This window comes from Mobula birostris, chromosome 2 (assembly GCF_030028105.1).
Source record: "Mobula birostris isolate sMobBir1 chromosome 2, sMobBir1.hap1, whole genome shotgun sequence".
Lineage (NCBI taxonomy): Eukaryota > Metazoa > Chordata > Chondrichthyes > Myliobatiformes > Myliobatidae > Mobula > Mobula birostris.
Window position 1 is genome coordinate 32587396 of NC_092371.1, and position 14365 is coordinate 32601760.

General features: G+C 41.6%; 1 protein-coding gene across 3 annotated transcripts in view; it reads right to left on the reverse strand.

Moving 5' to 3' along the window:
- Window positions 1-1235: 1235 nt before the first annotated feature.
- Window positions 1236-14365, reverse strand: part of znf335 (zinc finger protein 335) — a 68930-nt gene continuing 55800 nt past the window's right edge. For all 3 annotated transcript variants that reach the window (XM_072239686.1, XM_072239677.1, XM_072239694.1), the window contains exons 25-28: window positions 10387-10470; window positions 7639-7713; window positions 5626-5728; window positions 1236-2475 (exon numbers count right to left, since the gene is read on the reverse strand). In XM_072239686.1, the coding sequence (XP_072095787.1) occupies window positions 2336-2475; window positions 5626-5728; window positions 7639-7713; window positions 10387-10470 (402 nt within the window). In that variant the 3' untranslated portion in view covers window positions 1236-2335. The remainder of the gene's footprint in view (window positions 2476-5625; window positions 5729-7638; window positions 7714-10386; window positions 10471-14365) is intronic.

Here is a 14365-nt window from a genome sequence, read left to right on the forward strand (position 1 = left end):
CACCACGCTCAACCTTTTGATTTCCAACTTTGTCTGAGGTCTTACAAACATCTGCCTCAACAACCTCTCCACTAACTGTTCTGGAACTCTAGTTTAAACCCCACCATGCATTAATAAACCTTCACACTAGGATGTTAGTCCCCCTCCAGGTCAGGCACAAACCATCCCTACTGTATAGGTCCTACCTTCCCTGGAAGAGCCCAATGATCCAAAAATCTTATACCCTTCCTCCTACACCAACTCCTTAGCCATGTATTAAACTGTATAATCTTCCTTGGTCTGGCCTTGCTAGCATGTGGCACGGGTAACAATCCTGAGATCACAACCCCAGTGGTCCTGCCCTTTACTGTAGCACCTTACTCCCTACGCAGAACCTCGTCACTCGTCCTATCCATATCATTGGTACCTACGTGGACCACAACTTCTCGCTGTTCACCCTCCCACTTAAGAATGCTGAGGACTGGATCCAAGATATCCCCACCCCTGGCACCTGGGAGGCAACATATGATCCAGAAATCTTGTTCTTACACACAAAACTTCCTGATTCAGTGCCTGATCTGTGACTTTCCTCTGTTAAGCTTCCCCACCCCACCCACAATCGATAGTATCCAAACATTCTTGTTGTCCAGGGAGTACTTTGCACTGGCTCCTTTCCTCTGACTGGCACGCAGGTTCGTTCTGGTCCTGCTCTCTGTATGTCTTACCTATCACAGATCCAGAGATCATCCAGTTCCAGCTTCAGCTCTGTAATGCAGATTGTTAGAAGTTGCAGCCGGATGAACTTCTTGCAGTTGTAGTCAGCAGGGTCACTGAAGGTCTCCCTGCCTTCCCACGTCCTGCAAGGGAAGCATTCAACTATCCTGCCTGCCATCTCTATTATCCTAGTTCAGCAGATATGAAGAAGAGAAGGAAAAAACATAGCCTCAGGCTTTTTTTCTGACTGAAGACTCTCTTGACTAAAGCCTCAAGATCACCACTCTGACTACAGCCGCTACAGTTGCCACTGCCTTCCTTTGATTTACCCTTGCCAATCAATCCCTGGTTGCTGGGCAAAGCTCCTTCTTTGTTGTCAACTTGCTGCTGCCTTGTGTACTTGAGCAGTGGACCTGATTCAAGTCATTCCTCTCAAAACCCTTGATGTCCAGATTGGCCGTTGGGCAAAGCTCTGGCTTTCCAGCACCAGCATGTAAGGCTTTAGAGTCTCTGCACACTTATTTATTGAAAGTTTTCCCATGTGAGATTTCTATGTTGAGTTTATTATTGGTACCAAATTCTATTTCACATTTTTCCCCCCGACCACAAAGAATCAATAGATGCCCTGTTGAAATCACCTAAGCCAGTAGTGTGCTATGCTGGAGGATTTCAGCAGGTTAGGCAGTATCGATGGAGGAAATCAAAGAGTCAACTTTTCTCTCCCTAATGCTTAACCTGCTGAATTCCTCCATTTTGTATGTGTTTCTCAAGATTTACAGCACTTATTAAATCTCTTGCAGTATTCAGCTGTGTTTGAAGCTGGACTTTTAAGGTGTTTATGGGCTAATCGATGTTGCAGGTTTTCAGTAATCATCACTCCAAAAAATAAAATTGGATCGTGTGAGTGCATTCTTACAATTATAAGTTCCTGCAAATAAAACAAGAGACTAAACAGCATGAACACGTTTGTCCTTCCATCTTGGAAACAATATTCACATCACAATAGACTGCTACAATGGCAAGTTATTTTTAAATTGAGCATCTGTTATATATTAAAATGGAAAACAAGAAGCAATGACAAATAATACAATGATCAAGCAACTGAATTCCTCAACTAGATCTTCACATTGTCATTCACCTGCAGGCATTCAATAATCTGTACATAATATTTTGTATATATTCTTTATACACATACATTAAATATATGTATAGATCTGTGTGATTTCTCGAGGTGGAAGCTTGGAATTTTTAGATTTTCTTTTATAAACACACAGGTTCATCAGTCCATTTTAAACACTGTGCTAAACCTTTTAATAAACTTTAAAATTTGCATTTCAGGCTTTTTGCAAAGATTCAGTACCAAGTTTTATGCATTGGTCTAACCATTGACCAATCTGCAAAGGCCCTGTAGACAAGGAAAGGATGAGGTCGATGGTTGGAAGTGAGATGTACAAATCAACTTTTCATTTGTTCACTGCATGCAAAAACTGGTGAGGACAATTTGAGGAGCAAACCAAGTTATTGTTAAAGGCAGTGAAAGTACGTCATTTTGTTTTCTCCCCCATCTCCTGGCCTCACTTTCTCCCATCTCTTGCTCAAAAACAAAAGTGCTCGAGTCTTCATCTGCTCCTTCTTCAGTGTATTAGTCTTCAGAATACGTAATGACCTCTGCATGAGCCATCTCATACTGGATTGCCTGCTGCTGAAGTTGCTGGATTTGTTCCTCTGTAGCCTCAGTGGTGTAGATCCCTTGGACCTGAGCCATGGCAGCATCTGCTACAGCTGAGGAGGAAAGGGATATAGCAGCTTACCTTCCACACTTTACAAGGATTTGCAGAAGACAACTTTAAAAGCTAATTTTAAGTGTTAAAATCAACATATCTTTCTTCTCAAAAAATGCTGCTTTGCAAATTTGTTAATATTTAATATTCAGAAAGTCAAATGAGAATGGCCAAATGAATACAGTTACAACAGGAGACACTTGGAAATACTATAAAATCAGCTGACTGTTACTAATTCTGATTTTCTGCTTTTAATAAATTTAAAGCTGTAGAGTCAGAGCACCCCAGCACAGAAACAGACCCTTCAGCCCATCTAGTCCATGGCAAACTATTAATCTGCTTGGTCCCATTGACCTGGACCTGGACCTGGACCGGAGCCTTTCATACCTCTTCCATCCGTGTACCTATCCAAGTTTCGCCATTTAAGAGAAACAAAACCTACATGCACCACTTCTGCTGGCTTGTTCCGCACACTCAACATCCTCTGAGTGAAGAAGCTCCCCTCGGATTCCCCTTAAACATTTCACCTTTCACCCTTAACCTCTAGTGCTAGTCTCTCCCACCTCAGTGGAAAAAGCCTGCTTGCATTTATCCCATTTATACCCCTCATAATTTTCTAACAAATCTCCCCTCATTCTCCTACTCTCCAAGGAGTCCTAACATATTCAGCCTTTCCCAATAACTCAAGTCCACAGGTCCTGGCAACATCCCTGCAAGTTTTTCCAAAAGGCGAGTTCTGTACATTCTAAACATGGAGCCATTTAAATATAACATATACACAATCTGAAGAAAGAAAGCATCAATGCCTTCAATAGAACCCATGAAGATATACTGCTAATGACTGTGTTTTTCTTTGTATCCAAGAGGAACAAAGAAAGTTCCAGAGCGGGGGCTGGGGAAAATGGCCTAAAAATGTGAGAAAGGAAGATGTTATGTTGGCTGCTTCCATTAGTTAACGTTAATTGTAGTCATTGCTAAAGTAGAAGACAAGCAGCAATTCCTGAATGACAAGCTTTCACAAGTAGTGGTGACATTAAATAGTCTGATTTTGATGATTATGTTGGTGGGATAAATATTGGTCAAAAGACTAGGAGAATTCACTAATGTATTTAAAATAAAGCATACAACATGGAATTTTTTTCCACTTGGAGCAGCAGATGGAGTCTTGCTTTAATGTCTTATTTAACAAAGGTACTTTGGGCAGTGAAATTACTGGCATGGTTGCACTGAACACAGCAAATTGAATCTGAAAATCAGAATGCAAACTTCATCATAGGCTTTGATTACATGCTGGAATGGAACTCTTGTCATAAAATCTAGGCCCATGTTAAGGGTTTTAAGTACCAGGATAAAAAGAATAAATGTTAAAGAGTTAGTAGCAAATACTAAATATTACTATAGAAGGAAATGGATTCATTGATAAGCTACAAGAAAAGCAGATAGGGAAAATATTCAAGAAACAATTAAATTGTTTGTAAAGAAAAAAAATATAGGCAATGGAGCACAAGGAAAACCACGAAAGCAATTCAGTTGGAAACTGTATACACGAGCAAAAATGAAAACAAAGTGCTGAAACCCCTGCTGTATTTGTAAAGTGAACAAAACTGATCACTGGGTCAGGCAGCAGTCGTGGAGGCAGAAGGTGCAAGTTGATGCCCTGGACTGAGATTGCGCATCAGGACTCAGTGGGGTGGGGAGGGAATGATTGCCAGTGAGTGTGGCTGTACAAAACTGGGATGTGATAGGTGGGAAAGATAAAGGGATGAAGGAGGAATCTAGGACAGGAAAGTGGTGCATGGAGAAAGGGATGAGAGGACACCAGAGGGAGGGGATAGGTAGGTGAGGAAAAGAGGCAAGAGGGGAGCAGAAAGGAGAATGGATGAAGAGAGTGGGGAGGAGTGAAAAGTTACCAGAAGTTAGAGAAATCGATGTTCATGCCATCAAGTTGGAAGCTATCCAGACAGAATGAGGTGATGTGCCTCCAACCTGAGAGTGGCCTCATCGTGGCAGTAAAGGAGGTCGTAGACCGACATGTTGGAATGGGAATGGGGATTGGAATTTAAATGGTTGGCCACTGGGAAATCCTGCTTGCTGGTGCTCAGCTGAGTTTTTTGAGGAAGTGCCAAAGGAAGGGCAAGGCAGTGAACATTTTCTACCTAGATTTTAGTAAGGCATTTGATAAGGTCTCTCATGTTGGGCTGATTCAGAAGGTAAAGATGGGATTCTTGATGAATTGAATGTTTTGATCCAGAACTGGAATGCAAGTGTATGGACGCTACACATGAGGGGTGATTGATAAGTTTGTGGCCTAAGGTAGGAGGAGTCAGTTTTAGAAAACCTAGCACATTTAATTTTCCAACATTTACACACTTAGTCCAGTGGTCGTGGAGCATACAGATCCCTTCTTTGTAGAAGTCGGTGTCTTGGACCTCCAGAAAGTGGTCCACAGCAGGAGTGATAGATAAGTCTGTGGCCTAAGGTAGGAGATGAGTTATTAACTTCAAACTGTCTGCATTTTCACTCAGAATTGAACTGCATGTGCATGTAAGAGCTGTATAACTCATCTCCTTCTACCCAAGGCCAAAAACTTATCAATCACCCTTGCTGTGGACCACCTGGAGGTCCAAGACACTCTTGTTATATGCATGTGCAGTTCAACTCTGAGTGATAATGCAGAAATTTTGAAGTTAATAACTCATCTCCTTCTACCTTAGGCCACAAACTTATCAATCACCCCTTGTTGGAAGAGGCTACTTACTATAAATTAGTACAACATTGTGAGACCAATGCCTAGACCAGTGCTGTCCTACGTAAGAATATATGTGATGCCATGTGGACTCAGTGAGTGTGGGAGGAGAGCATTCGGGGTGCCTGACATTCTCCACAAACTTAGGAGTGAAGCCAGTCGAAAGGGCATTAAACATTGTTTCAGGTGCTGAATTCATTACAAAGCTCCTCAAGGGGATTGAGGCTGAGGCTGAGGTTGGGTTGGGGTGTGCTCATTTGTGGCATTAGGCATGGCTACCAGGTACAAGTGCTAGAAATACTCAGACAACGGCAGCTTGGAGGGAAGAACAGGTTAATGGACTTCTGATAGAAGTAGCCACAATTTTCCATTCACACCAGAACTGGGGGAAAGAGGTTGCTTTACCTGTCACTGCCGAGTGTGCAGCGGCCTCCAGCTCCGCCTGTGTCACTACCTGTCGGTCGGTGATCGGCACGTACTGGATCTGTCCATCGTGGCTCACTGCAATCTTAATAACACAACATCATGTAAAGATGCTGAAGTGATCAAGCAAACATAGAAACTGGTTGCTTCAACATGAAGAGACTGGGGTAAAAGATATGGAAGCTAGGGAATGCTCCTCCTGCAGCAGGTAGGTTCTTAAAAGGTTCTTGATGTCCTCACTGGTGTTCAACTGCAGCTCCATCCACTCTATGAAGACTGACCTAGCTACAGATGGACTCTCTGTGGAGTATCTGAGATGCAGGTGATCTAGTAGGCAGTAGTTTAGTCAGCTAGTCACCCCACAGGTACAGAAAGAGAGAGGTCAGTGACCATCAAGGACAATCAGTGTAGGAATTTGTTATGGTTATTTCCCTCTCATTTGGAACACTGGTGTATCAGAGTCAGACTCAGAAAAACTGCACAGATACAAGCCCTTCAGCCCAACCAGTTCATGCTGACCGTGTTGTCCACTCAGCTTGTCCTATATCCCTTTAAGTACTACCCTCCATGCACCTATCCAAGTGCCTCTTAAATGGTACCCGCTGCAACATCTTCTGGCAGTTCAATCCGAATACTGGGTGGAAAACGTTGCCCAGAGGTCTCTTAAATCTACCTCCTCTCAACTCTGATCTTTGCCCCCCTAGTTTTGGATTCCATTTCCCTGGAGAAGACTGTTAACATCCACTTTTTCTATGCCTCTTACTCTCAATTGTAAACAATTCTATAAGATCACCTCTTATTCTTCATTCTGAGGAATGAACAGCTAGCCTGGCCAAACTCTCCCTATAAATCAGGCCCATTAGTCCCAGCAACCTCCTCATAAAATGGGATTCGACCTGGAATACACTGCCAGAGAGTGTATGGAAGCAGAGTCACTGATAAGTTATCCAAAGGAGAACTTAAATCAGCTAGGCATAGAATGCTACTGTCCAAGGATTGTGAAATGGGATTAATGTAGATTGCTATGAATGTTGTGGGCCTAAAGGCCTGTTTTGATGTTGTACATCCCTGACTCCCAAGAATATTTTTTTAAAAAATCATTGAGAGGGCAGAAGTTCCATATTTTATCCAATGGAGGGTTGAGACTTTAAAATTAGGTGTTTCTATGCACAGGAAGCACTGCAAGATGCTCTACATGAGCAAGCCCAACAGAATTTTTACTGACTGCAAACCTGGAAGGAGAGCCTTGCATTAAAATGAACTTTGTTAATTCTAGTAAAAGAAAATGTATATGATTGATGTATTTCTTGTGAACGCTGCTACTCTGAAGCTCAGTGCCTGTGACGCTGAAGCAAGTAAGTTTTTCCATCGACTTTTGCATACGCCTTCTTATGCACATGAAAATAAACTTGATTTTGAATACATCAAGTTGATGTACATATTTCCAAAATGATTTTAACAAAATAATGACATTAAAGTATTGCTGCTTTGTGGGACAAGTGAATGGGATCTCTGGTCAGATACCGGCCCTGTGTAGGTTCAGAGAGAGACACACGCCCAGCAAGCAAGGACTTCACTCCCTGACCCCACATGGAGTAGCACTGAAAGTGTTGTGGGACCTGTTTCAGTGTAAAGGGTTGAGCGTCAGTGGTTTCCCTTCTGGTCAGCATGGTCTGGTCCTTTGGCTACAGGGACTGAAACACCAAGATGTACTTTTATCTTTCCAGTGGAGATGTCAACTAACTTGTGTTCTAAAGATTAACATTTTCAGTGCATGTTAAGCACTCATTATAAGTCAACCTGGCATCATTACTCATTGAACTACTAATGCCTGGTTCTGGAGCATGAACTTTGTCAACACGCAATGCACTTTCCTGCTGTCAACAGTAACGGATTATGAATAGGTTTATGTAACCCTTTGATTTAAAATCATTGTGCCATCTACTTTATTAATAGCTTAATTTCTAAATGAGTTGCTTTTCACAAGAACTGTACCTGCTGTCCCTCCAAGACCTGTTGTATCTGTGGATCTGATTCATATTGTATGTGGTGGATTTGACCATCTTGAACCTGCAGAAAACACCAACACATTAGTGAGCTACTATTTACCTACAACTGGAAAACATTATTGCTTACAACACTCCCAGCTTAGTCAATTCTGCAAGTCACGGGCTTGAAGAAATGACAAGATAATAGGTGACTGGATGCTAGATCAAATGTAGTTTAATATAGTATCTTGAAAGGCAAAAGTTACAAAATTCCTTAAATCAAAGATCTTGATTACTGCAGGCATGACTATCAATGGTGGAATGAGTAAAATTAAAAATGTGTAACCAGCCCAAAACTAGGGGAGTTCAATAGTCTTGTCCTGGGGAGTTGGTGTTGAAATGTGATTCCAGCCGAGTTAAGAATAAATTAAGAATAACTGCAATAAATTAAGTGTGTAAAAGCACTGGTATAGAATACTATACTGCCTGCAGCATCCCCAATAGCAAGGATTCACCTTTCTAAAGTAGTCTTTCAATGCAATAGAATTGTCAATATATTTTCAATGCAATAGAATTGTCGATATACTTTACTTGGTGGTAAAGTAGGAAACAAAATGGTGAGGAAGCAGAAGAAATGCAGGTCAAACATTACTGAAGCAGAAGGAGAAGCTGTAGATGTTTCGTACATAAGACTTTAGTTAAAGAGTTGATCAGGTCTCATGTCAAATGGCTGGTCCAAAGGGTTAAGGTATATGGAATCCAAGGCAAACTGACTAACTGGATCCAAAACTGGTTTGGTGATGGGAGGCAGAGGGTCATGGTGAGAGGATACTTTTTTTGATTGGGAGTCTGTGACCAGTGGGAATATTTCAAGGATTGGTACTAGGACCCTTGCATTGAGTGATATACATTATGATGAAATGCTTAGAGTTGGTCATGGCCAGAATCAACACCTGTCTCAGAAAGGACGTAGACCCACTGCAATTTGCCTATTGCCACAATAGGTCTACAGCACACACGATCTCAATAGCTTTCCACGCAGTCCTGAATCACCTGGACAATGCAAATACCCATGTCAGCATGATGTTTATCGACTATAGCTCAGCATTTAACACCATCATTCCTACAGTGCTGATCAAAAGGGTACAGAACTTAGGCCTCTGTACCTCCTCCTGCAACTGGCCTCTACTTCCTAACCAAAAGGCCACAATCTGTGTGGATTAGTAGTAACATCACCACCTCGCTGACAGTCAACACTGGCACACCACAGGGATGTGTGCTTAGCCCACTGCTCTTCTCCTTCTACACTCTAGACTGTGTGGCTTGCCATATCTCAATTGCCACCTATAGATTTGTTGATGGCACAACCATTGTTGGCAGAATTTTAGGTGGTGACAAAAGGGCTTATCAGAGCAAGATATACCAGTTAGTTGAGTGATTTGGGAATGCTTGTGCAATAATTGCAAAAAGTTGGTTTGCAGGTGCAGCAGGCTATCAAGAAGGCAAATAGAATGTTGGCCTTCATTGCTAGAGGGATTGAATTTAAGAGCAGGAAAATTATGCTGCAACTGTACAGGATACTGGTGGGGCCACACCTGGAGTACTGTGTGCAGTTCTGGTCTCCTTACTTGAGAAAGGATACTGGCTTTGGAGTTGATGCAGAAGAGGTTCACCAAGTTGATTCCAGAGATGAGGGGATTAGACTATGAGGAGAGATTGAGTCGCCTGGGACTGGACTCACTGGAATTCAGAAGAGTAAGAGGAGATCTTATAGAAACATAAAATTATGAAAGGGGCAGGAAAGTTGCTTCCACTAGTAGGTGAGACTAGAACTAGGAGACATAGCCTCAAGATTCGAGGGAGTAGACTTAGGACAGAGATGATAAGGAACTGCTTTTCAAAGAGAGTGGCGAATCTGTGGAATTCTCTGCCCAATGAAGCAGTGGAGGTTACTTCAGTAAATATATTTAAGACAAGGTTGGATAGATTTTTGCATAGTAGGGGAATTAAGGGCTATGGGGAATAGGTCGGTAGGAGATATCACTCCGGAGGAACATTGTATCATTTCTTAATGCATGTATGCATTTCTAAATTACGATAAAAGAGGACTGAGTGTTCTCCTAATCTAATGAATACTTGGCCAGATCTTATTACTTCACTAATTTTGTGTGTGTTTATTTGCACTACTTAGTTTAACATACCATATATATATATATATATATATATACACACACACACACATACACACACACTTACTGTGATTCAGTTTTCTCCCTCTGTTTATTTATCATATATTTCATTGTACTGCTGCCATAAAGTTAACAAATTTCACAATATACGCCGGTGATATTAAACCTGATTCTGATAATCTGATACATTAATAACTTGGATGCGAATGTAGTTAAGTTTGTGGACGCCATGACAGTGGGTGGTGATGTGGATAACAAGGGAGGTTGTCCAAGGCAAAAGCATGATATAATTAGGTGGAAAGTCGGGCAGAGTGTTGGTAGATAGAAGTAAATCTTAGTAAGTATAAGGATATAGTATATACGTATTTTGGAAAGTCAAACAGATGCTTTTCATTCCTTTGAGGGAGCAAAAGATGGTATTCACAACTTCAACAAAGTGCTTCACAGCCAATGGATTTCCACTGTAGCATGGCAGATAAATCTGTGTCCCATTCTTGCATACATTTTGGTGTTGCTCCTATATGCCAGTTTCCGATAAGTTTGCATCTTAATACATTGGCACCCACCTGAATATGGTGGCCATCAGGGACAACCACGTACTCCTGTGGAACAAGATGCTGTACACCTTCCTGTGAAATTATGTATTGCACCTTCAGAAAGGAAAAGAATATCAACAGGTTTAGGAATAGAACAGAAATCAATGAAAACTATATCCATTTACCTCACTCAAATAGAAGATTACCCGAATCAGAATGAATACAAATTTGAACTCTGAATCTTACTTTTAAAGTTTGTATGGAAACTTGCAGCACTGTACTCGATCTGGTATTGGGAGATGAACCCAGTCAGGTGTCGGGTCTCTCAGTGGGAGAGCATTTTGGAGATAGTGATCACGACTACCTCCTTTACCATAGCATTGGAGAGGGATAGGAACTGACAAGTTAGGGAAACATTTAATTGGAATAAGGGGAAATATGAGGCTATCAGGCAGGAACTTGGAAGCATAAATTGGAAACAGATGTTCTCAGAGAAACGTATAGAAGAAATGTGGCAGATGTTAATGGGATATTTGCATGGGGTTCTGCGTAGATATGTTCCAATGAGACAGGGAAAGGATGGTAGGGTACAGGAATGGTGGTGTACAAAGGCTGTTGTAAATCTAGTCAAGAAGAAAAGAATAGCTTATGAAAGGTTCAAAAAACTAGGTAATGATATGAATCTGGAAGATTATAAGGCTAGCAGGAAGGAGCTTAAGAATGAAATTAGGAGAGCCATAAGGGGCCATGAGAAGGCCTTGGCGGACAGGATTAAGGAAAAGCCCAAGGCATTCTACAAATATTTGAAGAGCTAGACGATAAGACGTGAGAGAAAAGGACCAATCAAGTGTGACAGTGGAAAAGTGTGTATGGAATTGGAGGAGATAGCAAAGGTACTTAATGAATACTTTGCTTCAGTATTCACAACGGAAAAGGATCTTGGTGATTGTAGGGATGACTTGCAGCGGACTGAAAAGTTTGAGCATGTAGATATTAAGGAAGAGGGTGTGCTGGAGCCTTTGGAAAGCATCAACTTGGATAAGTCACCAGGACCAGACGGGATGTACCCCAGGCTACTGTGGGAAGCAAGGGAAGAGATTGCTGAGCCTCTGGTGATGATCTTTGCATTATCAATGAGGACGGGAGAAGTTCCGGAGGATTGGAGGGTTGTGGATGTTGTTCCCTTATTCAAGGAAGGGAATGGGGATAGCCCAGGAAATTATAGACCAGTGAGTCTTACTTCAGTGGTTGGTAAATTGATGGAGAAGATCCTGAGAGGCATAATATGATTAGGAATAGTCAGCATGGTTTTGTCAAAGGCAGGTCATGCCTTACGAGCCTGAATGAATTTTTTGAGGATGTGACTAAACATATTGATGAAGGTAGAGCCATAGATGTAGTGTATATGGATTTTAGCAAGGCATTTGATAAGGTACCCCATGCAAGGCCTATTGAGAAAGTAAGGAGGCATGGGATCCAAGGGGACATTGCTTTGTGGATCCAGAACTGGTTTTCCCACAGAAGGCAAAGAGTGGTTGTAGATGGGTCATATTCTGCATGGAGGTCGGTGACCAGTGGTGTGCCTCAGGGATCTGTTCTGGGACCCCGACTCTTTGTGAGTTTTATAAATGACCTGAATAAGGAAGTGGAAGGATGGGTTAGTAAATTCATTGATGTCACAAAAGTTGGGGATGTTGTGGATAGTGTGGAGGGCTGTCAGAAGTTACAGTGGGATATTGATAGGATGCAAAACTGGGCTGAGAAGTGGCAGATGGAGTTCAACCCAGATAAGTGTGAGGTGGTTCATTTTGGTAGGTCAAATATGATGGTAAAATATAGCATTAATGGCAAGGCTCTTGGCAGTGTGGAGCATCAGAGGGATCTTGGGATCCGAGTCCATAGGACACTCAAAGCTGCTATGCAGGTGACTCTGTGGTTAAGAAGGCATACATTGGCTTTCATCAACCGTGGGACTGATTTTAAGAGCTGAGAGGTTATGTTGCAGCTATATAGGGCCCTGGTCAGACCCCACTTGTAGTACTGTGCTCAGTTCTGGTCGCCTCACCACAGGAAGGATGTGGAGACCATAGAAAGGGTGCAGAGGAGATTTACAAGGATGTTGCCTGGACTGGGAAGCGTGCCTTATGAGAATAGGTTAAGTGAACTTGTCCTTTTCTCCTTTGAACAGAGGAGGATGAGAGGTGACCTGATAGAGGTATACAAGATGATGAGAGGCATTGATCGTGTGGATAGTCAGAGGCTTCTTCCCCAGGGCTGAAATGGCTAGCACAAGAGGGCAGAGTTTTAAGGTGCTGGGAAGTAGGTACAGAGGAAATGTCAGGGGTAAGGTTTTTTTTTTTTTTTTTAAAATAAACGCAGAGAGTGGTAAGTGCGTGCAATGGGCTGCCGGTGGCGGCGGTGGAAGCGGAAACGATAGGGTCATTTAGGAGACTCCTGGATGAATACATGGAGCTTAGAAAAATAGAGGGCCGTGGGTAAGCCTAGGTAGTTCTAAGGTAAGGACATGTTCGGCAAAGCTTTGCAGGCCGAAGGGCCTGTATTGTGCTGTATGTTTTCTATGTTTCTAAAATGGTTGAAGATCATATTCATTTATACAAATTATTTAATGCCAAATTTAGAATATAAATTCCAGAGCTTTGTTGGAAATAAATACTTTGAGGGCCATCCAATGTCTTACTGAACATCCATGAAGTTAAGTATTGCACCAATATCTTCCCTCTGTTGCTGGTTCATTCAGGATTGAGGGTCATAATTATAAACAAGTAAAATTTCAGACTTTTCATATCTCATTCAATTTTCTATTCCAATGATAATGCCAATATTTTAAGCACAAAATCATATCTTGCAATCTTCTCTCAAGTTCTCTTTCCACACTTGTACATACAGCCACAGGTCAACTCATCTCCCTCCTAAATTAAATATTGAAATAGCTCAACCTTCTAAACAAGAAGTCTCTAATACTATCCTTCATGGCCAGATGAGCAATATAGGTAATTAACAACATTTGTCAATAACCGTCCATTAACACAAAACTTTTCAGAGCCCTTTACTTCATAGAGTGGATCAGCCATGTTTCAGTATTTGCTCCACAGCACACTTGCCAAATCTAAAATTGCCTGATCCATGGAAAAAGTCTGTAGGGATGAACTAAAATGATCAGCCCAACACTCATCTGATTGTTACAATTCTGCACTCTACTCTACCAGTCTGAATCCTGCTCCCCCGCAACCCCCTTGCGCATCAAAAACAAGCTCACATCAGTTTTTAAAAAAAAACTCATCTGCCTTAAGTAAGCCATCCATTCATTTTAATGAACATGATTTTTCAGATTTTTCAGCAGTAGAAAGCATTTTCTCCATAACAACTGTGTTAAGTCTCCTTTGGACATCACATATCTCATTCAAGTTCCTCTTGGCTCTTCTGAACTCCACTTCTCCCCAACTCGTAGGAGATAGTACTCCATTAAACTGCCTGACCTGCTACCAATGCACTTACATCCTTCCTTAACAAAGACTACTACTCTATATAGTCCTGATGTAGCCTCACCAAATCTCCTGTGCAACTGAAGTCTTTGATTCCTCCAGCAATAAACAATAGTATTCTGTTGGCTGCCCTCATTACTTGCTCTGGCTACATTGCCTCACTTGATCCATGCACCAGGGTACCCATATCACTCTGGCCTCTAGTCTCCCACTATTTGGGTCATACACTTTGTTAATCTTTTTCTGCTAAAAATCAAGAGTTTGTCATTTTCTTACATTATCACACATTTAAAAATTCCTTGCCCCTTCGCTTAACCCATCATCTGTAGACCTTTGTAAACCCGCTTTTGTCCTTTTTAGAACACGCCATTTTTGTGTCATTGGCAAATTTATTAACAATACTTTTGGTTCTTTCTTCACAACCTAAAAATCCTCAATAATGAATAATATACTTTGGATTCTTAATCTTACTCTTTGGCTGATTCAATAGGTACATTTAAGAGACT